General features: G+C 35.9%; 3 protein-coding genes across 9 annotated transcripts; 1 reads left to right on the top strand and 2 right to left on the bottom strand.

Moving 5' to 3' along the window:
- Positions 1 to 239: 239 nt before the first annotated feature.
- Positions 240 to 9,049, bottom strand: LOC106168400 (uncharacterized). Of its 3 annotated transcripts, none has more exons than XM_087006734.1 (9): positions 8,960 to 9,049; positions 7,287 to 7,665; positions 6,831 to 7,028; positions 6,397 to 6,570; positions 5,913 to 6,101; positions 5,225 to 5,461; positions 4,131 to 4,328; positions 2,926 to 3,600; positions 240 to 2,627 (listed from the first exon to the last, which is right to left on the bottom strand). In XM_087006734.1, the coding sequence occupies exons 2-9, from the start codon at positions 7,393 to 7,395 to the stop codon at positions 2,527 to 2,529; spliced, it is 1,881 nt and encodes a 626-aa protein (XP_086862860.1). In that variant the 5' UTR covers positions 7,396 to 7,665; positions 8,960 to 9,049; the 3' UTR covers positions 240 to 2,526. The 3 variants fall into 3 exon arrangements, with proteins under 3 accessions (XP_086862860.1, XP_086862861.1, XP_013402890.2); XM_087006735.1 differs by having other exon boundaries at positions 8,956 to 9,007; XM_013547436.3 differs by lacking the exon at positions 8,960 to 9,049 and adding an exon at positions 7,920 to 8,096.
- LOC106155404 (beta-1,4-glucuronyltransferase 1) lies at positions 9,013 to 21,542 on the top strand. Of its 5 annotated transcripts, XM_087006737.1 has the most exons (5): positions 9,013 to 9,080; positions 9,538 to 9,581; positions 13,302 to 13,497; positions 18,660 to 19,910; positions 20,544 to 21,542. In XM_087006737.1, the coding sequence occupies exons 4-5, from the start codon at positions 18,810 to 18,812 to the stop codon at positions 20,736 to 20,738; spliced, it is 1,296 nt and encodes a 431-aa protein (XP_086862863.1). In that variant the 5' UTR covers positions 9,013 to 9,080; positions 9,538 to 9,581; positions 13,302 to 13,497; positions 18,660 to 18,809; the 3' UTR covers positions 20,739 to 21,542. The 5 variants fall into 5 exon arrangements, with proteins under 5 accessions (XP_086862863.1, XP_086862865.1, XP_013385682.2 ...); XM_087006739.1 differs by lacking the exon at positions 13,302 to 13,497 and having other exon boundaries at positions 9,025 to 9,080; positions 9,538 to 9,577; XM_013530228.2 differs by lacking the exon at positions 13,302 to 13,497 and having other exon boundaries at positions 9,026 to 9,080.
- An 87-nt stretch (positions 21,543 to 21,629) lies between these two features.
- Positions 21,630 to 27,508, bottom strand: LOC106155405 (RNA polymerase II-associated factor 1 homolog). Its single transcript, XM_013530231.2, has 13 exons — positions 27,271 to 27,508; positions 26,617 to 26,709; positions 26,053 to 26,174; positions 25,798 to 25,864; positions 25,331 to 25,432; positions 25,009 to 25,114; positions 24,364 to 24,432; positions 23,968 to 24,071; positions 23,396 to 23,512; positions 23,060 to 23,185; positions 22,667 to 22,775; positions 22,411 to 22,480; positions 21,630 to 22,119 (listed from the first exon to the last, which is right to left on the bottom strand). The coding sequence occupies exons 1-13, from the start codon at positions 27,336 to 27,338 to the stop codon at positions 21,836 to 21,838; spliced, it is 1,437 nt and encodes a 478-aa protein (XP_013385685.2). The 5' UTR covers positions 27,339 to 27,508; the 3' UTR covers positions 21,630 to 21,835.
- Positions 27,509 to 27,541: the final 33 nt, after the last annotated feature.

Genomic DNA, 27,541 nt, shown 5'->3' on the forward strand with positions numbered 1-27,541 from the left:
TATCCCTCAAGAAGTGGATTTGCCTCAAATATTGACAAATGGAGTGGTTGCCAAATATTTCTATATCTGCCGTCCATGCACAAGCTGACATACAGTATATAACCTTTTTTTCAGCAACAATTTTGTGGACAACTATTCACCCCTAGAATGCTACACGTATTATTCTGTCTACTGTTTCATCAGATGTTTATAAAGTATGTCCATAAAAAGTGTGGTAATAACTTACATAAAAGAATTCAAACAGTGAGAAAATTGTTTATTAATCATTGCACATATATATACATAAATTGGGGACATTCCTTTACAGGAAGCTAACTTTCCATCGGTATTCTAATTTCTAAGGTTAAAAATTCACACAGAATCGCTATAACCAAGGAAGTGCAGTGTTGTAGCCAATTACTGTTCAGTGTTAATTTCTACAGTAAATGCTATGGTAACCAGCTGTACATGTAAAAGACCAGCCTTAAACATCTTTATCTACCATCTTGGTCAATCTTTAGCATCCAGGTAACTGAACAGGTACCCATGGAAGGGTAGGTACAAAACTTTCCATTCAACATATACTCTCAACTTGATGGTCTTTTTAATGACTATTTAGAAAATGGAAGGTTTTTTCCAAAATATTTGATTGACTGAAAATTTCCTGGGTGGGAGCATGCTGAAAAAAACTATCTATTATGCATTAAATGCTACAACTAGTTACTACAATCCTACAATAAATTTTAGTAAAATATCGATATCAAAATGCTACAAAGATTCACTCCAGAAACTGCTAACATGGGTTCACATATATTTCATCAACATTTATTTGTTATGCTAATGACACATAAAGTACGTAAATAATTCCAAGTATCCACCGATTTTAGAATCAAAACCATTATTGTAGTCTATATAAACTTAAAGCACTCTCCTGTCAAAAGACAACAGGTCGCACCGTGGTTTATTTCGTGTAAAGTCACGACATCCATGAATGCGTTCCACGCACCAATGCACAGGGTTAATTACTCGTGCTTTAAGCCAGTTAAAGCACTCGGCGCTGAGCTTTACGAGAAATAGAGCAGATAATTGTCTCGGCCTCACCTCGCCAATTATCTGCTCTATTTCTCGTAAAGCTCAGCACCTCGTACTTTATCTATACCTTATCAGATTCACCACTTCATCAGCTGTGCATCTAATGTCTACATACTTCACGTAATGGATAGTTTACTCAACACGTAATGGATAGTTTGCTCAAACTGCCTTCTAGAGGTACCATCTTACAGCATTAATTATTCACATACAGATCATTTCATCTGATCCAAACAATTCTTTACCAAGCCTACACTCTAAATGGGAGAAGTTTATTACACTAATATAAAATACAAAAAAATACACACTGTAAAAAATACCGAAGCAATTGAAAATGGCATTGAATGGGTTCACAATATGTGAAAGTGTCCATTGAAGAACAAACAAATCTGACATTTGTTCTGTAACATACACTAAGAGTACACAGGACATAGATTCTGATAACAGATGGCTTGGATATTGTAAGGCCTATGCTGTGTAATATTTGCACTTGTTTTATCTTCCAAATGTACCAGCCTGGATTCAGCATTTATGCATTTACTCATACACATTTCTGAATCAACATGATAGCAGTACCATCTTCTCCGTTGTTTCTCCTGTTTATGCATATAAAGGTGTGGCAGGTGAAGTGTTACCGATTTGTTACATAAAGCAAACCAAAAATAATAACAATAATAAACCTTGAAGTGTATAACACTGCTGTCATGGCTAATACTGAGGTCTGTCCAGTCATATAGAGATATTACTAAGTATTGCATGGTTTGACGTTATGAGACATCTTGAAGCAAGAAACAAAACTTGACTTCAGTATACCGTCATAACTTTAAATTAATGCTGAAAGGATAACCATAAGAAAATGAAATGCATTTTTCAATTCAAATTGTATATATAGGCAAGTTTTACTATGCCTCGTCACCAATTTTCAATGAGATATCCGTAAATATAAGCAAACACAAGTCAACCAAACTGATATGTTCGTATGTGCACATCCATGTACTGCCACTATCTGCAGAATTTTTACTTTGGGTTTATGATATCCTTGTACCAGAAATATATCTACTTTGTATCTCAGATCTACAATCCTTGAGTGGCTCATTGCTAAAATAAACATCACAGTGACATCTGTCTATACTTGTACATTAAGTCACATGTTAACCCATCTCCTACATAATGGCATAATAAAAAGTAAGTTTCTGGAACAGCAGTTGATGTATCAACATTCTTTATAAGTTAATGGAGTACACCTTGTGGCTAATTTTTAGATAGATTTCAATATTCATCACAGCAAAGGAAGTCCAGTTATTTTGATAGCATGAATGTATCCAGACTGGTACGTAGACATAAATAAGATCCTCAGTCTACCTCAATTTTGACACTATACCACAGAACACAACCAGACAGCAGCAACAGTGTGTTATGTTGCAGTTAAGAATGAGTGTGCATGATGCCATAGTTGTGTCATTCCTCCTTGGGTTGGGACTCCTGGGAACTCTCTTTTCTCTCCTCATTTTCAAGTAACTGCTCAGATTCTTGGTTATTGTGCTCCAGAAGTGGGGCATCTGAAAATAGGAGAGAAAGCCAATGACTTGTCCTGTCTTCATTGTATAATGATGTTGCTCACTTGAAAACTTTGTAATGCAAATTAAAACTAATGCTTCGTTTCTGAAACTAGCAACTACTTAAACCAACAAATTGACCCGAATAATTTCTCACATGTGAAAGAATTTCTGGTAGTTATAATTTGCGTGTACTTACTTCTGGGACCTTACAAGAAAAAAAATTCAGGAAGTTGCAAAAAGCAATTAACTGACTTATGAAAAGGGAAAGAAAATGAATCTGGATAAAATGTGTAATAACCTTCATTTGCTAAACTCCCATTGGATGATGCCAGACTCCCCGTGACAGCTTGCCTAGACAATGCTAGTGAAGGGTTTGATGCACTGGAGTCATACGTATCTATAGTCACTGAAGCTGACGTGCCATCACTGGCATTAACACTAGCATTAATAGTGTTCACAGTTTCAATAGAACCAAAATTCACACTGCCTGACATGTTGTCTCTGTGCGTGCTGCTAGTAACTGCGGAGTGCCTGGTGCTGCCCTCTACCTGATGAGAAGACTGGCTGGCAGTGTCACCGTTTCCACGCAGACTAGGGGGGATTTGAGGTAAGGGTCTGTACTCCCCCCTAGAGGGCGTACCTCTCACACTATTACTACTACTGCTGTTGTTACCGGTGCTACCACGAGTTCTAGTGGCCTCTGCATACGTGGGTAGAACCAGGTGGCCACCATCAGCAAATGCTATCAGAGCAAGACGGTCATGTTCATCCAATGATGTTGAATCACAGTGGCGAGAGTATGAAGGTGGAGGTGGTGTGATGGGACGCCCTAATCGTATGTCGGACTTCCTCCTCTTCACTGCCACAGCTATCAGTATCAGCACCAGGATCCCCAGCACGCTGCCTGACGTGGCAATGACCACAGCTAGTGTCTCAGAGTGGTCATCTTTCCCCAGGTCCGAAGTGGAAGCAGCTGAAAGTTGGAAAATCAAATGCAGAAAGGTTGTAAGATTACTATGCTTATGGTGAAACAGGATTTCATTGTTCTTTATATATATATATATATATATATATATATATATATATATATATATATATATATATATATATATATATATATTTTTTTTTATATTTATATATTTTTTTAATCTAATACCTCATAGGTAAAAACACATTTTATCCCTTTTAACATTGAGCAGTATACTAAAGAAATAAAATCTGCATCAATTTACTTCGAGAGACTGACAACTGAGTATACTCCTTGATGTGAAAAGGGTCTTTAGCAAATTACTTCCTTACCAATTGTTTCTATGTTGTGCTAAGTTACTTGCTTTTTTAGCTCATATTATAGTGATCTTGTAACAGGAGAAAAACACATGCTAGCTACCTTGCATCAAATAAACACCCTAAATAGCCTTATTGCTGGAACACTAGAACAAATTTATAGATTTTCAATTAATATTTATCATACCTACTTTTAAAAGACTTAACCAACCAACCCACCTTCCCTACAGCTAGGTTTATTAGTAGTCCAAACTCCTTCCTCAGTACATGTAATGACTGTGCTGCCTCCTACAATCTCGTAGCCGTCAAGACAATAGTAGTGTACAGATACACCCGAGTAGAACTGGTCACAGTCTTTGTGCGGGTCACACAGTCTGCTGCCATGTTGCACATTACCAGGATCTTCACAGGTTGTTACTGAAATAAACAATTTCCACTTCTCATCAAAATCTTATGACCTGTAAGGGTCAGCCTGGGGAACAAGTACATGGTTTATCAATATCAGGCCTACCCAACTACCAGACTCGGCACCTAAGGATCCTGAATTAACCGGTATATCGGACCACACTACCCGTTTTCAAGGTGTGTGTCAGATCGCATTTTGGAGTATCAGCCAGAACACCGACAGGATGAGCCCTGGCATGCTCGGCTGTCACCTTGATTGGATAGTAAACGAGTGTCGTAAAATCGCTATATGATTTTAAAACCGGGTGCATAAATTTGAAAGCCACCTAGATGAACCTTAGACTGCCACATTAATCTAATACAATGCAAAAATCCCTATCAAAAGTGGTTAAAACATGCAAACCGAATGTCGTAAAGTCCCCGTATATCCCCATAGACACAATAGAATAGAGTACTCTAAAGTAAGAGTACAGTTTAAGGTTGTTCAGCCGAGCGTGGATGAGCCCGCAGTCGTGCTACAAAATTTGTTCTGAAGTATGATACTCCGAAATGCGATCTGACACACACCTTGAAAACGGGTAGCGTGGTCCGATATACCGGTTAATTCAGGATCCTTAGGTGCCGAGTCTGGTAGTTGGGTAGGCCTGAATATATATTGATCATTTTTCTCAAAACAAATTAAAACTTTAAAATAAATTCAGAAATGAGGGTGGACCTTTCAAAAAAAATTCTCAGTGCAAGCATCAAAGGCAAGAAGCTCTATATGGAAACGTCTGAGGGGCATAAATACAACACCCAATTATCCAGATTTCCAGATAAAAATCCAGAAAAATCTATAAAAATTGGTAATCAGTCTTTATGAAAACAAGTTTAAGAAAACAAGTTTAAGCTTTTGTTTAACTTCTCACCTTTTCCACTGTCTTTGATGCACCTTGGAGGGTAGTGGTTAAAAAAAGAGGTTTTGTAATTGTATGGCTTCCATTCCTTGTTGGTGCAGACAATGGTCTTTGCTCCAATCAGGGAGTAGTTCACATTGTCTTCACATTCATAAACCACCTGACTTCCCTCAGAGAAAGGTGATGACACTCCAACAATGTACCATCGGCCATTTTCTATGTCCTGGGGCTGCTTGCACTGTTTATTTTCTAAAAATGAAGAGTAAAGATCACAAATTATAAAAACTCCAGACCTAATAGAACTTGCATTAGAAATGGTCTCAATATGCAAAATGTTAGAAGGTTACATCTACAACCTATAAACCTGCAGCAGATTTATAACAATATTCTCTTGTAAAAAAGTAAAATGTAAGACATTCTTTGATGATTTCCTAATTTGGTGAAGACAGATATAAATTTGAAATCCATCCTCAGGATTTGCATATTAAAAATCTTACTAATAACCCATTATATATATATATATATATATATATATATATATATATATATATATATATATATATATATGTCAGTGAAAATTACATTCACATTTCTGAAAACAAAAGTAAATCTATCATATCCCCTGACTGCTCCCAGTACCCTCAGTTTTAATAAGTAATTGACAAGGTTTGATAATAAGAAGCCTGGTAATGCTTCTTACCACAAGATGGCAGTATTCCAAGCCACATGCCATCTTTACACCTGAGAGGCCGGTCACTGGTGTCCTGGTTGGTAACAGACCTGCAGGAGTAGACCACCTCTGAACCCTCGGACCAGCCACTGCCCACCTGCTCCCCATACACCTTGTAGTAGGCCCCACTAATGGTAATAGGATGTGGACACACAGATGCTGGAAACACAATGAAAGCAGTACTTTGTATTCATACATGTCAACAAAGATTGCTAGACAAGGCAAACACAACTGTGCATTGGGATGTAATGGCCAGGTGAATATATACCTGTCCAAGTGAGAATGTTATATCAAGGAAATACCTATAAATATAGTATTGCTAGACCAGCTTTACACATGCCTGTCTATTAAGATAATATAATATAATAAGTTTACTTGAAATCAAAGCAACCAAAAGGTTGAAGTTATACAAACCAAAGTGAACATCAACCTGTACAAGTCTGAATACACATACCTGTACAGGAAGGGATGTTGGACCAGGTACCAGATGCTGAGCAGAGAATGCTGCCATCTGAGGCAGACAAAGTGTGTCCTGTGTCACATATCACCTGTGTCTGAGAGCCTGGAGTGAACCCCCCAGGGATCTTGAGCACCCGCCCATTTTTTACCAAAGGAACTGGGCACTTGGCTGCAATTCGAACAGGAGATTCTAGAATTTATTCCACCATAAGCTTGTCTACATGGAGCTGTGTCTTATTATATTAAATTTATTCTTCACATAGAAAGTTTGTCTCCAATTTTTAGAATGTTCTTACAAATTTCAACTCAACAACTCCTGTCAAAAATTTTTTTAAAATAAGCAAAATCACAATAAAAACAACTATTCAAATCAAAAACAAATACAATTGTACATAACATCATTTACTGAAGTAAATACAAATTCCTTACTATTAGTACAAATTGGCATTTCAGGTGGATTCCACCGTCCATTGCTGGTACACAACATACTGGAGTAGCCCACTAATGTGTAGCCCTGTTTACATTGAAATGAAATAGAAGAGAGGAAAGGGTGGTACTCCTGCCCAGACTGGTACACTGGCAGTCTCTGTCCATTCACCAATTCCCCTGGGTCACGGCATGGTGTACCTGACAAAATTGATAATTCCAAAGTCTTTATCTTGATACGTGCTCTCCAATCTTACATTTTGAGTAGTGCCAAGAGTATTAATTTTAAACTTGAATAAAAATGTAATAACCATTTTTTATAAATTTGAAGATTAATAAGGGCATAGTTCTTTCTACAAGATGGCAATGAATATCCACTGCATATTCTCAATGATAAGTTAATTGCCTTCTGTTAATAACTTAATAACAAGATGTTCACTTTCTAGTAACATTACTTACTGGTTACAGAGGCCAAAGTGGTGCCAACAGTGGTAGGAGATGACAGCACTATATGAACATATGGAAACACGGTTGCCAGAACCGTTACCACAATTACAGTATAGTCCATGGTATTGCACTCGCCTATCCTCTGGTTATTACTAGGGAGGCAAGCTCTGCCACTGTTGTACTGCTCTTGGGATTGCCTAGGTATGGTCTTTCCTGGTTTTGCTGTTGCTTATTCTGAAGCGATCTTCCTACAATGGTTTTGTGGTGTCTGTTTAGAGTGGCACTTAATTTGTCTCATCTACAGGCAATTCAGCAGAGGGCACTGTTTTATCACAAAAATTATGTGACTCACAATTGGTTTGATTAATATATTATGCTGTCCTTTTTGGCACTGAAAAAAGAACAATCATGACCTGTAAAATATTTACAGATGTGATGAAAGAGTTTAATCACTATACTAGTAGTAATTTTTTTTAAAAATAATTTTTTAAATAAATCAACTAATTAATAATTTCAGATTTACCTTAAATCTCTCTAAAGTAATTAATCAGTATATAATAAGATTTTAACTGTAAAAATATGGACAAACATTTCAGCATACAATGGTTAGATAAATAATGCTTTAAAACATAGATGATGGCCTACCTAATGAATTATTATAACCTGTCCCTGACCTACTACAATAACACTAGCACAGTTAGAAACACACATGATATATTTAACTTTATCACATACACACTGAAACCTTGAGGTCAACTCAGACAAAACAGATCAATGCCTTTTTACACCAAGGACGTGAACAACCAATCACATTTCACCAGCAGCGTGAGAATACCAACACTCTGGTGTTATTACATAATGCAGATGAGCTCAGTCATGACAAGTATAAACTTGCTACAACTGGCATGCAAGTTTTGAAATTGGAATGATTCCAATTATACCTCGACACAAATCCAATGTGTGTAAAATGTTCTTTCTTCCTCTACAATCTGTGGAAACTAAATTCAGTTGAATAACAAGTATTTGAAGGTATACAGTGCACTTTTGAGAATGTCCCAAAGTCATATTTTCCATGTCTACATATCCTGCAAATCTACTTATCTTTCACAATTCAGAACATTAAAAAAAACTTGAATAAAGTACCCTTTGTTGCATTTCCTTCTGAAATGTACTGGAAGACTAGGCAGCCTAAATGTCATAAAAAATTGCAAACTAAACACTGCAATTGCCATTTAGGTATGAGCAATTATCTTGCTGTTGTACTTTACATTGGTTACTATGATTGTGGACTAAACTAGTCTAACTGCTGGGTGGGGAATACTGCCAGCAGCACGGAATAATTCATAACAGCATTTCAAGGCGAAGCTGGAATAATTCTACGAAAACAAATAAAAACTGACTATGAAAAATAAATAAGACATGCCTCGCCATCGAAGAAGGGTAAAAAGTTTGTAAAATACAGTCGTTTTGCCATCTTTGTTTGTTACAGAAAAGAAACAACATTCTTCTAGTTTTACTTTGTTTGCGAGACCCATCTAACATTCGAGAAAACTGGTTCGTGATTTAGAGCATTTCACGATTTTCAAATTCTTCAAAAGATTCCATAAGGATTAAACATAGAGTTAGTTAGTTTGTTTTCAAAGTGTATTGCTTCTGGAACAAGTAAACAACCAAGACATACCTACCAATTTCACATTAACCTTCACGACGCCATTTTCGCACAATTTTTGGCCCGGAAGAAACATACGCATGCGCATTGTCCTGTTTAAAAGCATGACTTTATTAGCCGACGAACTTCCACAAAAGGTGAAATATGTGGGATTTTGATTTAAAAAATACTGATGTTAAAATATAATAATCCAGTAGTTTTTATGATGATAATTCGTGAAACACTAGATCTAAGAGATACCAACTGAGCTTTCTTAAATCAGATTTTTGGTTAATTAACAGAGGGTGAGAATTCAACAATCAATTTCATTGATAACCGACGAAATAGTATATATTCATGCCTACCTACTTACTACTAGTTCTGGTATTGCTAGTGTCACTGCTAGTGTTGCTGCCTGCACTACACCATACCAGTTGTCTAATACCAATGCTAAGAAGTGTACCCTTACAGGGAATCACGTTCTGTTAGCATCACTGTACACGACCAATGACTATGTTGAGAGTAGACATACTGTACAGAGCTGATTGTAGGTGAGGTGGGCAGTAACCTTGGAAACTGAGGATGAGCAAAATTTACTTTTACACTTTTTTCTAGGCTGCCCACTGCAGTGGGTTGAACAGAAGAACCCTGAGTGGTAGGTGAGTGTACACATTTTGTCCTTTTTGCATGTAAAGACAAGAAGTACAGGGTGACACAAAAATATGAAACAAAACATGATACACAGGTAAAAAATTGGTCAAGGGAAATCAAATACATTACTCAAAATCTAATGAAAACACAGACTAATACCCCCTCGAAAGCAGAAGTAAAGAACGCACTGGAAAGTCATTATACCCTTTTGTTTCTCAAAGAAATAGAGCGAGAAAACAGCATACTACGTACATATCGATTATTTAAAACAAATTATGAAAGGGAAGCGTACACAACAGCACCTATACCAAAACATGAAATGCAAAATTTGGCAAAATTTAGAACAGGGGCACATGACTTAGAAATCCAAAGAGGCAGATACCGAAAACCAAAATCAATACCCCCTGAAGAAAGGATCTGCAAGTTATGCTCAGAGGAAGTGGAAAACGAAATACACTTTCTTTTAAAATGCCCCTTACTCACCAAACACAGGGAGATCCTAAAACCAGATCCTACACAAACCCCAGAGGGTCAGTTCAAATGCATAATGCAGTCAAATGATTTACAAGTTATAAAGAATGTGGCCCACTATATATATCACAATATATAATAAGGAAAGAAAGAATATTCTCAACCAACCACCACCTAGTCAACCAAAGTAACTGAGCGTATACTGCAATTGTAAAATCTGATCACAGTTATTGTATAAACAATATTGTAATTTACTATTGTAATTTTAGTTATATGATTATATAATGTATACTGTTAGGTCATAGTCATTGTAAAAAATGTACTTGAACCGCAATAAATAATAATAATTAAAAAAAAAAAAAAAAAAAAACGGTCATCACCTAATATCACCTTGAATAACTTTGAAAAAAGTAATCAATTCCTTTTATTTTTCAGATTTATCAAGAAAAATTAATGTTTTAAGAGTTTTAAGATTCTACCAAATTCGACCTTCGAGATGCCATGGACTACTGAGGAAAATACATTTATAGTTGAGGCATATTTTCGGTTGAAGTCTATCCATGCAGCTCAATTGCAATTCAAAGAACGGTTCAGATGTCGAGAATTTCTTGTCCACTCAATGATCTACAGATGGGTCAACAAGTTCAGAACCCATGGGACTGTGCATAACCTCAATTGTAAAGACACTAACAGACAATCACACTCTGGACGACCGAAATCATCAAGGACACCACACAACATTGGTGCAGTTAGAGACTCTGTTGTCTGCAGCCCAAGCAACTATAAATGTCTTTTCCTCAGTAGTCTATGGCATCTCGAAGGTCGAATTTGGTTGACTCTTAGAACATTAATTTTTCTTGATATATCTGAAAAATAAAAGGAATTGATTATTTATTTCAAAAGTTATTCAAGTTTAGGTGATGACCGTTTTTTTTTTTTTTTTTTTTTGTGTCACCCTGTACATTCAGAACAATATGTGCCCAGAGCAGGGAATTATACCGATATAATTCCCTGCTTAGAGTGACTAAACATTTTGACTTTCTTCTTCCCAAATGTGCTCATAAATATGGCCCAGGTACTAAGCTGTTGGATGCCCTGATTTTAATGGTTTATATTCTCACTTCACTAGCACAGTGGCACTGTTCTGTCCATGTCTACCACACTGGACATTTTCTCACCATGTATCATTCAAAAGGATTTTGAAGATTGCTAACTGGATTTTGGTAGCAGTGAGTAATTGCCATTCACGAGTGCTTTTTAGGCTTCGTTCACATGAAAAATCTATTTTCTAAAAATCTATAAATCTATTTGCGGTATCTTGTGATCACGGTCTGTGCCCTGAATACCCCGCGGCGTAATTACTGGCAGCGCCGAGAATTAATTACAGCTTTGGAAGTAACTGGCTCACACTGCCCGTAATTACACCATGGGGTATTTTCAGGGCACAGACCGTGATCACAAGATACCGCAAATAGATTTATAGATGTTTAGAAAATAGATTTTTCATGTGAACGGTCCCTTAACTTGTTTAGAGAACATGTCCAGTGAGGTAAAGAGATGTACCTGGTAAGTTACTTTCATTTGGTTTGACAAAAGTGATAGGTTGTTTAATGAGTAATTTTGTTTTATTGTTTTTAATTTATTATTAATTAATTATTTATTATATTATTATTTTTTCTTAGAGGGGAATTTCAAATCCACAATTCAGGCAGTTTTAGAGCATAAAAATAACCAGTACCTAAAACAAAACAAACCAGTACCCAATGCATTTTTTCCATGAGAAAAAAAGGGGTGCCAAAAAATTATTTATTATAACTTAACTTTGGCTATTTAATCAGAAATATATATATATATATATATATATATATATATATATATATATATATATATATATATATATATATATATATTGGTAAACATATATATATAAATATAAATTTGTGTGTGTGTGTGTGTGTGTGTCTGTTGTTTTATGAAAAACAGTGTGTATTTCAGGTATTTAAATCCCAAAATTGAACGATTTGTATAGATAACATTTATTGAAGATAATACTTTGTACTTAGTTGAAAACAGAAACAATAGTAATGCACAACAAGCTGTTTTCTTTGCCCATCAAAATTGGCCACTAAGTGCAATTTTTTTTCTCTAGTGTGTTACATTGCCGTAAAGGATTCCTGAGACGACCAAAAACATAACAATATTTTTCTGAGCTTTTTTTCCATAATGCACATCTGCAAAACAGACGGGTATGTCTGTGTCCCAGATTTAAGCGCTGTTTTAGTGTTATTTTCAGCAAAAAAAAAAGTTTTAAAATACACCACAATGTTTGGACACACAAAATTGTTTGTTATATTGAGACAAATCCATCCCTTTCCCCATCGTAATCCAACACATTGGAATATTTTGTCAGACTTTCAAAGATGATAACCAATTGTTGTCACCCAGTATCGTGGACATGCAGATGTATATATATGGCTTTGTTATGTATTTCCTTGCCTTTGCTTAGGTGACAATTGTGGGTGTGGCTGTACAAGTATAAGACCAGTTTTGCAACAGTTAGGGATTTTGTCGAAACTTGTTTTTATCTGAGTTGCTGATCAGTGTCATCTAAGGGTTTTGTGTACTTTATTTGACAATTTTGATTTCGGAAGAGCTAAGTGTTCCTTGTTGCATTAGACATGGGAGTTAAAAGATGTTGAATGGTAGAGGACCACAAAAGCACATACAATATGAAATCTGATATGCTTATTCTCAGTACAAAATCTACAATAATTGGAGTATTTGAGTCATATTCATAGTGTTGAACAAGAAGGATTACTTCCACATTTAGATCTGATATATTTATAGTTATTCTGTCTTGGCAGTTGTTCAGCAACAGGTGTGCTTGGTGAGTGCTAGGCTTCACAATGCTGAAGGTTCATGATATAGAGACAGTTGTCTTCTATAAACCTTGCTTATAATTAACCTAGGGTAATATTGAAGGATAGTTAACTGTGCAGTCTCAGGTTTACATTTACAAATTTCACTAAATTTGTATAGCCTTGGTTCTTGGGGCATCACTAATGATACGGACAGATGCTAAAACATTGCACAAAATCCAGTTATTTTACATAAAGCATATATACACGGGCAATATATACACATAGGGGTAATTTTCTCCAATACTGCAACACATTTTGTTTTAAGCAAATCATCATAATTTGTAATGGATTCTTCGTATACATAAATAAATATATACATGTATATCTGATATACAGGCCTAACGACATCCCGAAGTATCAAGCGACTGATACAGAGAATAACACGGACAACAAAATATGAGAAGCAGACAAAATACAAGAACATAACTTCTTCATTAATCTGCAGGCACTAACTGCATTCGGAATTCATCAGGTTATGAATCTGCATTGAAGCATTCAAGTTGTAAAAGAAAGAAACAAGCCGTATATAAATGTGAGTATTTCCTGTCGTGTAATCAATTTGATCAGGTAAGATTTACGTCTATGTTGATCCCTTCCAATTCTCCGTACCCTTTTTATACCTTCACAATCTTACACCACATCCATCTTGGGAGTTTCTTTTTAGGAGCTTATATGAACAAAAATATGTTTATGTATGTTCCATTGCTTGTACTTTTTAAAAATACCGAGGGGCATATTTTACTCTAAGGAGTTCTGATCCGACTAAAGAATAGAAGATTTTAGATTTGGCTCCCGATTCATGTCTTGGGTTATTACCAGAGAGAAAAGCAACACACTGACACAGCTTAGGTACAAAATCAAAACTCCCTTTATTCCCAGGACATTGCCTGCTTTTACCATTAATACATCAACATGACAGACCCATGGGTGTAACTATAGGCATAGGCACGGATGCACTGTGCATACAATTTTTTGGCCAACCATGATATTATTTTATATAAATTTAGTGTATTTTTCACGAAATATAAAAGAAAATCCTCTGCTTATTAAAGTCACCTGTATGTACAAATCCTCTGTATCAATTGTATAGGCACAATTGTTCTAACCCCCCCCCCACCCCCCCGCCTTGTAAACTTTGAAAACTGAGGTAAACAATGCCTGTAACCTTAACAAGTCCTATCTTAATCGTCCATCTAACTGAAACTTCCTTTACCTCTTAATTGGAGGGTTCATTGGCCCTCAACTCTTCTGTACCCTCTTTCTTGAGAATATCGAACACATTCTCGCTGGCGATATTTATCTCAGGTAAAAATCTGCCTGAGTGTTATTTTCAAGGAGCAGCTCCCACAACCCTGGGGGCACTAGATAAAATCTGGACACCAGGTTCAAGAAGGAGCTAGAGAAACAAAGGTAGAATTTTTCCTGCAAAGCTCCAAAGAATTTTGACACGGACTTGACCCAGCTTACCCCTCCAAACTAACAGGGTTACATGGGCAATTTTTACAAACAAATAATTAAACTTAGATGTCGTGTCGTGTCGTACAATTGGTTGTTTTTGGGAGCCATGCATCCACATGTAAGGTGAATGAAACCGTATGTTAGTTCAACTCAGAGGTGGATCCAGGATTATTCGAAGTGGGTTCCACATATGCGAAGCTAGCCTCCTTTTAAATAAATATACCGTTCTGGGTAATAAGAATATTGAAACTTTTTTAATTGCGAGAATATTTCTGACTAAATGTTGATTTTATTATTAATGGAAATTAAGCTGCGATATTTCTGACTAAATGTTGATTTTATTATTAATGGAAATTAAGCTGCGATATGTGGTACATATGCTGTTATTATGCTGCCCTTCATCTCTTGCATTAGTCTACATTTTGCTGGGAATTTTAAAAATCTGTGCGTACAATTTTTAAAGGTCTGGTTACGCCCCTGAGACCTTGGGACTATAAATTATGTTAAAGTTAGATAAGAGCAACTGAAGCAATTAAAATAAGACGAGAGCAATTACAGGAATTCCTTCTGACACTACAGTGAGCCACATGCACATCTATGTGATTCTAGTAAAATCAATCTAATTGTCTGAGGATTATTTTGAAATCTGAACATGCTGACATTATCCTCTGTCACTGCCACTGGACAACTACCACTACCACATCCAATTATAGTTCACAACTCTGGCAATTATAAAATTGAAGATATATATTCAGGATTGATAAGTCCAGGAAATAATGTTGTGTTTGTGCCTCATTTGATAAATCTTGTGTTTTGAATAAGGGGGATTTCTCTAATTCTTATTGACTAGTTCAAGCCCAGTGTTGTTGCAGGGCATCTAAGTCTAGAAGCTTTTGAAGCTTTTGAGCCATTGGCAAGCTTTTAACCATGTAAAATGTCAATAGTGATTTATTCAGGATTTTATTTTTTACAGCATGCTGTGCTGCAGCTTATACATTATCTTAGCATACACAATGTTTTTTCCTTGTGGTAATCTTTTGCAGCTGAAGAATCCTTTGTGTATTTTCTCCCAACTTGTCTATTTTCTTCTTAAATACTATCTTATCCCAAGTACAAATCACTGTGACCTACTTTTATTTTTAAATCTATTGGTTTGTATCAAGCTAAGGACACGCCTATCCTGATTTAGGGGTCCCCTAGAAGTCCCCATACCTCCCGACAGGAAGCATCTTACATATGTTATCCTGGCCACACTACTGTACATCCCTTTTCCTGTCCCCATCTAGTCAACATCCTGTCGTCTATCTATGTTTGATCTATTTTACTTTAAAATGTCCTGTTATATAATATTTAATTGAATCTAAAAAAGATAAAAATCTATCACTATGACATATCCAATGCATTGGAAATTTATTTCAACAATTCAAGATTAAGGAAAAGGTGCTTTACAAGCTGTATATATTTCAATGACACATGTCTTGAATTTTTCAAGTCAGAAGACTCAGGTAAATTAATTTCTATTCCTGCCTGAACCTATTGAAACAGTTGGTAGAATGGATTTACATGACATGCATGCATATTTACATGACATGCATGCATATTTACATGACATGCATGCATATTTACCTGCTATGTTTGACACCAGTATAAAATCACTTTGTTGGTATTGCTTAAAGATGCATACAAAGTCAATTTTTTTGCCACAAAAACTGACCAAATGACTACATGTGTTACTGGGAATCCACGCTCCAACGATGCTCGATTCGTATGTACCTTTTAAGTTTTGGTGACAATGAAATCATTCACGGAAGTTTTTTTTATAGATGTATCCAGACATATCTATGAAAAAAGCCCTCACCACTCTCACTCAAAGCACCCAACACATATAGCATAACTGTTTGTGGGACCCAGCCTTCCAGCAACAGCAAGACATTTGTGATATAATCATTGCTCTCCTGCCCAGGATGTCAATATTTGTCCACACATGTTCAGTATTGATGAGATCACAGCAGGACTGGGTAAGGTTCAGACAGGTTGCTAGCAGTGAGAAATCTCAACTTATATTAGAGATGTGGCCATGTAAAACATTGCCAGACAATTGACAAGCTGACCGTCTATTGCTTGGCCAGTTCCTTGAACAGGTAGCCCTGATCATTAGCAGGCAGTGTCTGGTCAAGCTAGGTCCAGGAACTCTTCAGACTCTTGACGACCAACAAGAAGAATATTATCAGTTTTTATTTTCCCTGGACCGTTGTGAATTCAGTGGTGTTGTGTACATGTATCCTGTGGGAAATGCTTGAATAACTCAAGGATCAGAACTGAGGATACTGCTTTGGCTCAAATTGGGTACAAATCACTGGCTCAGTGGTGTTAAAGTATGCTTGACACATGAAATTAAGATTACACTCAAGAAAGCAGTGTCATCAGAGATATGAAGCTGTTGAAGGCAGATGAAAAATGTGTTCACTGAAAGTCCTCTGTGAACTGAAAATTATTAGGGTTATGTTTTGCAGTTTTGGTGAGTGATCGGCATATTTGTTTGAGGGAGGCTTATTGTTGCTTTTAGAATCTTAAATAACAGCCATGTGACTGGCATTATCTCATGTGAAAATTGTTTGTTCTAGTGACTGTGAGATTCAACATGTGTCCAACCTTTTGGGTGTACCAGATGACCTATATGATGAGTGTATATGACATTTGATCTATTTTGTTAAACTCTTTTTGAACCTGCATGTTTGCAAGTGAATGCATTAAAAAAATAACTCTGGCAAGCTCAACTCTTTGTTTATAATTATTTTTTTAGAAAAATTTGAAATCGAACCTGGGCCAAACTCGATCTGTACATGCAATATTAGAATATATACAGTTGAGCTCAGAAATAATGGGACGTTACCATATTGAATAGGATGCAGCCAGAGATAGCACATCACATTTTTTTTATGCTATATTTTGTCATGTTAAAAAGAAAAAGAAAAAAATTTTTCCCTTGAAATTTTAAAGCGAAGATATTTTATGCACGTTTTTAGATATCAATTAACTGCTTAGAAAGGACCTTCTCTCCACATCTACCATGATATTTGGGTGTTTTATGCTTGTCAGGAGTGGATAGAGGCCATCTTCTGGGTCTTCCAGAAAATGGTCAGAATTTTTCAAGTTTACATTGATCAGCATCTCATTTTTTCTGTCTGAAGACGGTCAAAAATGGAGAATGGATCAACAAAGATAATTTGGAAGACTCAAAAAATATTTCTGGATCCCCTTCTGGTTTTCAATGATGCCACTAGCAATGCCAGACAGCACTGATGTGCTCTACTGTATTACACATTTCACTTTATACACTCCCCAGTCCTGCCTCAGATATACATTGTACTGAACCATAGAAATCAATCAGGAGAAGCTTAGCATGTCCCTAATTATATAAGGAAATAAAGGCATCATACTACTGAGATGGAATCACGTCCACACATGGCTCTTAAGTAATGAATCACATCATATGAAGAACATTTTTTTTATTGATAATAATCCTTCAGTTTTTTTATAATCTTTTTTTATATAGGTAAAATATTGCTGTCACACAAGAACTTAAAACAAATTTATGAGAACTGCATACAAATGATGCTGGTGCCATATATGAGGGCCTAACGAGATGTACAAAGATATCATGCATGCAGTCATCATGCAGGGTTTCTATTTCTTAATTATTTCTGTCTTCTGTTTTATGTGCATTTGTAATACAGCAGATGTTTTGTTTGGCCTGCATGAAATCCACAAATTGATCTTGGATACAGTGTTTTCGATGAAGGAATAAGGTGGAGTAAGCATCAGACATGAGGGAACAGTCGCAAAAATGTGATGAAAATCTGTTTTCTTAGATTTATTTGTGCCAATAAGTCACCCCTATCATTTCATCTGGGACATATTTCCATAGGGGTAAGAAACATGTATGGAAATTTTTCATTAATTTCCTTTGGGCTAAACAGAATCTGAGAGATATTTCCTGTGGGACTGCTGCAGTGAAAATCTGTACAATAATTCAGTTTGGCTCTTTATTTATGAAGTAATTGGATTCAAGAAAATGATGCTGATTTGCAGCTCACGTGACACTTCTTGTGATTTGTGAATAGGAAGCTGGTATGAAAAGAACCAGTCTTGCTATAGACTCCCACTTTTAACTTTTGATACCATGAACAAAAAACATCATAAAAATCTCAAAGATATTATGTTGTTTCTTTGCAGGATATGCCATGGATGTCAGTTCAACTTTTAACTGACTGAGATAGTCTCAGTGGAGGGACTGTGACATGGACAAGGTAGTGGCAGTACTTGGCCAAGACCCTTATTGAGCCTGCCCAGTGTTTCAACAGATGTCCCCAGTTGCTGGTGACAATGCTAGCCAATGTGACATGGGGACGTGTAGCAACAGCCCTGGTGCTACTGCTGGCTGGGTTACAGGTCTTCCATCTTCTATTGCTCAGCCAATTGCAGGAAAGGGCAGACAGGGAGAAGGCAGTACTCCTCACAAGGCAACAAGAACATTTTTATCAGGAGAGTGGAGAGACCCTGAATACCATGTTAGACAAACTGATGGAGAAAAAAGTCATTGACTCCTGGGGATCCTATTACTTAGTGAATAATTGGATAAAGGGTACAATAACAATTCCTGCAAAGCAGGGGAAGAACCTGGTGACTTTGGTAACTCAGTGCTCTGTGGACCACTTATATAATGTGGTGGAAATGGTTGAAAAATGGCAAGGTCCAATTTCTCTCTCTGTCTTTGCACCAGGGAAAGATGCAATTTATGCCATCGAGGTTATCCTTTTGCTGAGATATTGTGTGACACTTGTGGCACAGTATGTAACTTTTCATTTAGTCAGGCCAATATCAGCACAGGAAACAAACTTGCCATTGAGTGTTAACCTGACTATAAATATGCCGAACAAACATGTATGTGATAATATAGAATTATCTCTAAAAAAAATCCTTAGATTCGATAGAACTAATTATGACACTAAAAACATCCCTTACCCAAATAATTTGCTCAGAAATGTGGCGCTGAGGAATTCTGTCACAGGCTATGTACTGGTAATAGACATAGATTTACGAACCAGTGATAATTTATTCGAGGACTTCCGAGACTTCATAGCTACTAATAGGATAATTGTTGAAGATCCAAAAACCTTGGAAACCATGCTCTATGTGGTGCCTGCATTTGAAGTGGAAAGCAATCAAACCATTCCAAGCATCAAATCACAGCTGGTCAACCTATGGGACAAAGGGATCGTGAGGCCCTTTTATGAGGAGGTGTGTCCTCGGTGCCATAAGTACACCCAGTACAATGCCTGGAAAATATTACAGAAATCTTCCAAGTTGGAGATGAGCTTCCAAGTTGAGTGGCGTGACCCCTGGGAGCCTTTTGTAATTGCACCTAAAACCATTCCATATTATGATGAGAGGTTCAAGCAGTATGGTTTTAACAGAATAAGTCAGGTAATATGGGATTTTTATTAATGTAAGGTAAAGAACTCTAAAATAAGAAAGTGGCCTAGATTGGGCACGTAAGAAGTTTTTTATTTCTGGCATTTGCTTCGCCATTTGTATGCATGTGCTGTGTGGAAGGATGACAGAGACAAAAATGCATTTTAAATCCATTCAACACAGTTGTTATATTGATTCTGAAGTTTCATGAAATTTGATTAGACTGATGTATGTTCACTAAGTTGAAGGAGTTGAATTATTTAATGCTATGCAACCATTCATTTTCTCTAGTAAAATACCAAGTATTTGAGGGAATATGTTTTAAGTGGTCTAATTTTTGGTTACTCTTCTAAATGGCATGTTTAATTTAGTAACAATCACTATCTATTCAGTGCATTGTATCTTTTTTCCAGTTATGATTCCAAACCTTGTAGTCTTTTAGATCTGAAAGCTTGCTAAGTTAACAATAAAAATTTAATGATGTAAAAAAATTTAATTCAGTGCTTTAACATTTTTTCTTTCAAACCTCTTTATGGAATTGAGATATCTTCACAACTTTCATTTTCTGGCACAACAACCACATTTGATTTGCTAATATACCTTATACTCATCAAGTGTAATGAATAAAACTTTTTTATTTTCCAGGCATGCGAGCTGCATATAGCTGGTTACTCATTCAATGTCCTGAACAATGCCTTTGTTGTTCACAAAGGATTCAAAACTAGAGATGTATTCCACAAAACTAAACAAGAAGATATGAAAAAGAATAAACTGTTGTTCCGTCAGTTCAAAGAAGATATGAAAACAAAATACCGTGACTCACCAAGGAAGTGTCACTGATAGTTTCTTTAACACATTTTTGTTTTAAAAAGACTGATTGTAGGATAGTGGAGTAATGAAACATTTTACTTGTATATACAGACTATCACTTCAGATGCTGTCAAATGTTCTCACTTGGTGTCTTTTTTAAGACCAACATTTTACACTTATTATTAGCCTGGTGAATGGTTGCAAAATTCCTTGCATTTCTACAATTGAAATGATTTTAGGATAGGTGGTAATTTTATTTCTAAAAAGAGATGTAACATGTCTTGCAGTTGTTTTGTCAAGTTAGTACAGAAATCCGTGGGTCCTTTTAGCTGTGTTCCCAATTTTATGTGCAATAATTTTATTGAGTAATCATTTTGTTGACTACAAAGTGGTGTAGTGGGTCTCTTTAGTCAGTTCATTGTAGTTTTTAAGTACTACCTGAAGTTGCAGCTATCTATCTTAATATGTCTTTCATAACCAACATTTTATTTTTGAAATCCAACTTAATTCTATTTAGAAATGAATTTATAAAGGTTTTAATAAATTCATATTTTCTGTTGGTTTCTCAAATAGCACAAAACGATGCCACTCTAGCATTGGAAAAAATATATTTCAATCTAAAATGCTACTTGGAGGTCTTGATAAATCAGAAAGATAAAATGCTTGAATTTTTTTAGGTTAATTATTAGATTGGCACTATTTTATGTTTTTTTCTCTTGAAGAGACTTCAATCTTTTAATCAACCATCTTCAAAATTACAATAAAGGCACAATGCCTCCTTATGGCCATTAATGTTTATTAATACAATAAAGGTATTTTATATAACCCAAACAAGACCCCACTTCATTTTATTTTGGACAGTGAATGAGTGATGTGTGACTTTCTATTTCAAGAGTTGAAAACAAAATGAGGAACACATGCTTAAGTACAAATATAAAATATTTATTGAATGTGAATTTTAAGTTGGGGGAGAGGGAACAACAGCCCTTATGCAAAAAGTTCTGCAAAGGAGAGAACTTAATTGTCATTTTTTCCCAAATTGTAAAAGTCACCTGTCATACTCAATTGTGAAGTCTTATTTTCTTTATCTATAAATAAGATTTCAATTGTTCAGTGAAAAGCAGACCTCAATCACTGTCACTCCCACTGCCAAATATCTCCTCCTCATCTTTCTTCCCTGCCTCGCTCTCTGCCTCACTTTCACTCCCACTGCCAGCATCACTTCCACTTCCCTTTCCACTTCCTTCATGATCACTCCCACTACTGCTGCTGCTACTACTGCTGCCACTACGACTGCGAGTGCCCCCAGATTTCTCACTACGCTTCTCCTCCTCATCCTCACTCTTCTCTCCTCCACTCTCCTCCTTGGTGTTTTCCACGTCACTGCCTTCTTTCCTTTCCCCAACTTGATCTGAAACAACCAAGGAGAAACTTGGAATCATGTACAAGTTGAAGCGTGTCCACAATGACTGGCACAATACTAACATACAAGCAGGCTTGCAACCAGCAATTTCAAAGTAGGTGTTTTCTGGCAAAAGGGTGGTTTTTTCCAGCCTCCCCAAAACCATTTGCCTAGTACAAGCATGTACATATTATGGAGTGTGAACATATTATGCATTGTAAATAATTCTTTCACAGCACAAATAGTTACATTTAAAAATGATTCCCTTTCTACTGAACTTGAAGTTGAAAATCATATTACCTGGCCTGAACTCAAACTGCTCCAACTCTTCCTCCTCACCTGGTGGCTCCAGCATGGTCAGCCTGGCCTCCTGGGAACAGAGATGCAACAGCATGTACTCTACATAAACTAGTTATTCCTGTGATTGTGCTCAAGTTTTCCTGCTGTCATACCTAACACAATCAGCTGAATATATAAACTTTTTCTTTGAGTGAGATCTTCTTCAGTCATTAAGGAATAGGCCAATAAAATGTGGCACACATGGATCATGCCTTACCTGTGCTGCCAACTCTTGCTCATTGATTGGCCTGTGTTTAACAATCAGCCTGGACTTATTGGTTGGTGCTGGGCCTTCTGTCAATTTACGTCTTTTGCTGAGACGCACTCTGAAAAGATTAATAATGAATACCCATTATCGAGCAAAAATCTTCACCATATATATATATATATATATATATATATATATATATATATATATATATATATATAAAGAAAATTCTATGTGCAAATGTCAGTTGCATTTTCAGTATGTAAAATATAAATGTAAAGAATCTTTTAACTGATATATATGACAACACATGAACATTAAATCTTTGTCAGAAATACAAACTGATTATTAATTTCATTAAAAAAGCAACTTTTTTAATCAAACAATCATTCATTAGCTGACCTAGTTTCAAGTTCATTGTAGTAAACTCCATCTTCTTTGAAAACAAAAAAGTATGTTTCTTCATATCCCTTGGATGCTTTATTTTTCACATTCCAGTTGTACTCCCTAGCTAGAACATAGTCATACCTGAAAGAGTATTTACATTTATGTGTCAAAACTTGAATGATCTTGAAATCAAAGAAGTACAAAAACTAGAGAGCAAAATAAAAATAGAAAAGAAAATCTAGAGCAGATAAATGAAACTGAAGAAACAAATTTGTTATTTTTTAAAGCAATGAAAACTTCTTTGAACTTGAAACTTATAAAAAAAAAACATTTGCATATATATATACTGACTCTTCGTCTGGTGTGTACTCCACATTTTCCTCAGCATCACGCTTTCTCTTACTCAGGGTTTCCTCTGTAGGTAGAAAGTAAGCCACAAACTGGTCCCCAGACTCATCCACCATACCCCTGGTTAAAAATACAGGTATGAATATAAACGAAACATAAACAAAACAAGCAATCACTTGTCACAATCACGTCAAATCGCATGAGAAAAGCAGCATGAACAAACTGAGAAGCCAAAGCAGTGGGACTGACTGCAAACTTGCCATAATAATATTGAACACCAAAATTCTGTTTTGAGTTAAACTATTGTCAAGTACCATACCCCTGGATAAAGATTCAGGTGTGAATATAAACAAAACAAGCGATCACTTGTCACAGTCACGTCACATCGCATGAGAAAAGCAGCATGAACAAATTGAGAAGCCAAAGCAGTTGAACTGACTGCAAACTTGCAATAATAATGTTGAACACCAAAATTCTGTTTTAACTATTTTCAAATACATTTTTAGGGTGGAAAGTACACTACTGTGCCAAAAAATGGTGTTTCAGTGTACCAGAGTGATAGATATGCCACTTACCTGATCATTGCCTGTGCCATCTCCTCTGTCACAGCTGGTAGAGCTTTCACCTTTGGTGCAGGATCTGTGTCAAATATTACTTGGGCACATGGGAATTTCCACATCTGTTATAAGAAAAAAGACCAAAATCAATAAAAAATGAATTATTGTAGTTAAAATCCTTTGATTAAATGCAGGATTAAACTTTTCAAATTAAGTTTTCTTGGGTGCTAAATTCAGGTAATATTACTGATGAAAGAGTTCCACCTTTGTAATTGACTATAAAAAAACACTTAGATCATACATCATCGGTAATGCTTTTTACGTCTGAATACAGTTAACAGGAATCTTTTCTAACACTGCCAAATCAAACTACAGCAGAATTATTCAACAGCCTAATATTAAATATACACTTACTTCAAAGTCAGGGAATAAAGGCACTTCTTCTATTGATAAAACACCTGGTTTACTGTAATGCTTTGTTATCTAAAAAATAAAAAGAAAGTACACACTTATGACTAATACTTCATGATTTTCCTGATAAAAAAGAGCAACCAAGTGTCAGTCAGCTTATATTCACTTTTTTCCAAATTGGAGTATCACTAATAAATAACAACTAGACAGAAAAGCTGACAAATATACAGACATTCAGACACAGAAAAGTGTGCACCAAATAATATTCTGCACAATTTTGATGCACTATTACATAATGCTTTAAAACAGCATAATCACTCTTACCCTCTTACATTATGCACTACAGGTAACATGGACAACAAAAAACTAGCAAGTAATTCAGTTTCATGGGCAAACCTCAACAAACTTGTGCAAAAAAACAGAATAATTACCGTAAATGTGAATGGATTATGATTTTCGAAATCAAACAAGGCAAATCAGTAAATTTAAAGTAATAGAAAAAATGGTTTGGCAGTTATGGGGCAAACATCATGTGTCGGACCGCAACAGTGACCACACAAACAGACAGATTGCTCAGAATACATAAAAATGATACAGTGAAGGGTACTGGTTGTTTTATCATTCAACTTATCAATAATTTGTTCTTACCTCTGTTTTGTTATCCTCAAAAGTCTTTTCAATAGCATTAATTTGACTTTCTCTATCTCTGTACAGGTCTTCTTCCTTAAGCAATTTCTTTATATTATACCCAACTCTGTAATAGAAGATAAATAAAGGTAGCCAATAAGACTGCAAAATAACAATCAAGCTGATTAATTCATTGTAAAATTAATGACTAAGGCCCAGATAATTAAACATCCTGCTTCTGTGATACTGAGCAACCACAATTAATGGACAATTGATTTTCCTCATTTAAAAAAGATAAAGGACTTAAATCCCTCATTTGTCCATGTAATAAAAAGTGTGTTACCTCATTTCTGGTCTATCTGCATTAGGTGTGAATCTGTTATACTCTGTAGAAATATATTCTGTTTTCCTGAGCCATGACACTGTTTTATTATGGTGTCTTGACCTGAAATGTGAAATGCATACATATTACAGTTTTCTTGGACTCTATGACACAATTTTCTAAGACTCAAAATAAAAATGACAGACATTTATTATCTACAAATATTCACAAAATGCTGTGAAGAGAAATGGATACTATTCACACGTTTAAGTTACATTTCAAGCAAATTTCAAGTCTGGCTTTCAACTCTAGGCATTCAGTGAGCATATTTGTAAGACATCACATGGCTTCTTATTATATTTTACTATGCTCATATACCTTTAACATTGCAAGACTGGCCAATAGCTACAATGTTATAAAATGGCAATAATGGATGAGCAAATCAATACATGTGCAAGTTGTGGCACTGTGCTTGGGTAGAGTTTTACCTTTTAGAATCAGACTGTGATGATAGTTCCTCTTCCAGCAGCCTTTCATCTTCACTGTCAAGACGCTCTGCAAAAAGAGAGAAACAAGTCTCCATAACCAGTGAATGACACCAATTAATCAAAACCCAACATTCAAAAGCCATTACCAACATAAATAAAAACCTTGTATGTGTCTGTATTGATGCAAGTACGTAATAAACATGTGCTGACATGTCCATATTCCCCAATGCTGTGACTCTGAGAGATATTTCTTACCTAAAGGGTCAACCTTGTATATATCTGTATTTATGAGATCTGTGGACACACCAAGATCAGTCTCTGTGAGTAATTCAGATTTGGTATTCCTTTCAAGGGAGGTTGGGTTGTAGGAAACAAACCTGGATAAAACACAATATATATTATGATGATTTGCATTCCTCGTAATGCAACTTAATTTGGCAGATAGGACTTTTTTATTTCACTGATATTTATTTAGAAAATATACTGTTAAGGTTAAAAACAATATCATTAACATAAAATATTCACTGTCTCGATCAGTAAATAAACATGTTTACGTGACTCTAAGAACCAGTTAGGTCTGTCACTTTCACACTAGCTAATGATAAACAAAGGATTCTTCTTCCCGGTTCAACTAAGTACAGAAGAAAATATTAAGTGTGGTAGAGCATTATATGTCAGGACATGACATCACAATAAATGTCTTCTGAGCTTCATCAGAGTCTGTGTGGCAGTATCCATATATTAAAAAGCTGCCCTTTTTAGTTACCTTTCATTCTTTTTCTCTTCATGTTAAGTGGGGTGGGTAAAGGTGGAGATTACCTGTTTTGTTCAAATGGATATGTGATAAACTTCGGATCAAATGGCAGGTCTGGAAGTACATTGTTGTATTTCACACGGCATATCAGATCAGATCTAAAAGAAAAAAAATAAGTCAGATTTGTCAGGTTTCTATCTCATAATACTCACGTACACTAGTAAAAACATCGTCGGTCCGCAGCGGTCCAGTTAACAGTCATCAAATCTTCACATCTAATAAATAAGAATCTGCCATTTTATTAATACCGAGATAAATCTACTTCGAGAAGTGGTCATATGTTACAAACAACTAAGTTATTAGTAAATGAAATATGCGGTGTACCTAATTACCGTCGACAACCGCGGGCAACCGAACACTACCGAACACAAACACTAATTACCGTCCACACAACAATAAATACCACCCACAAGCGTCCTCCCATATGAAATAGTTGTAAAATCAACTAATAGTTAGAAATTTAACATAAGATGGTGCTTAAACGTATACGGCCCTGAAAGAGGTCACGGGTGCGGGGCTGTGGACGTTTTGAAAACAACGTAAAACGATTTTCACATTTGTATAGGCCCTACTAGCCCTCCAAACTCAGACTCCGTGGTCAAGGCATTATTTAATATTAATTAATATTATTTAATATTAGTGCATTTTCAGATGCTAACCTTCTTTCCCCAGTTCGTGTCTTTCGACCTTTATCGTCTCTTTTCCCAGACTGTATTGTTGGCGGCATGCTAACAGCCAAGGATCTCTCTGGGTGTTCACAAAATTAAAACTGTGCGGCTTTACACACGCTGGTACAAACAAATATGGCCACTAAGTCACGTGACTTTTTGGGGATTCCGCGAAAACTCAAATTGTTAGAGTCTTTTTATGCATCATTGACCGACAAGGTTAACTGGAGCTGTAAATTACTTATAGCTTGTGAATTTTGTT

Source organism: Lingula anatina, chromosome 2 (genome assembly GCF_051362555.1).
Source record: "Lingula anatina isolate TDL-2025a chromosome 2, LinAna3.0, whole genome shotgun sequence".
In the NCBI taxonomy this organism is placed as follows: domain Eukaryota; kingdom Metazoa; phylum Brachiopoda; class Lingulata; order Lingulida; family Lingulidae; genus Lingula; species Lingula anatina.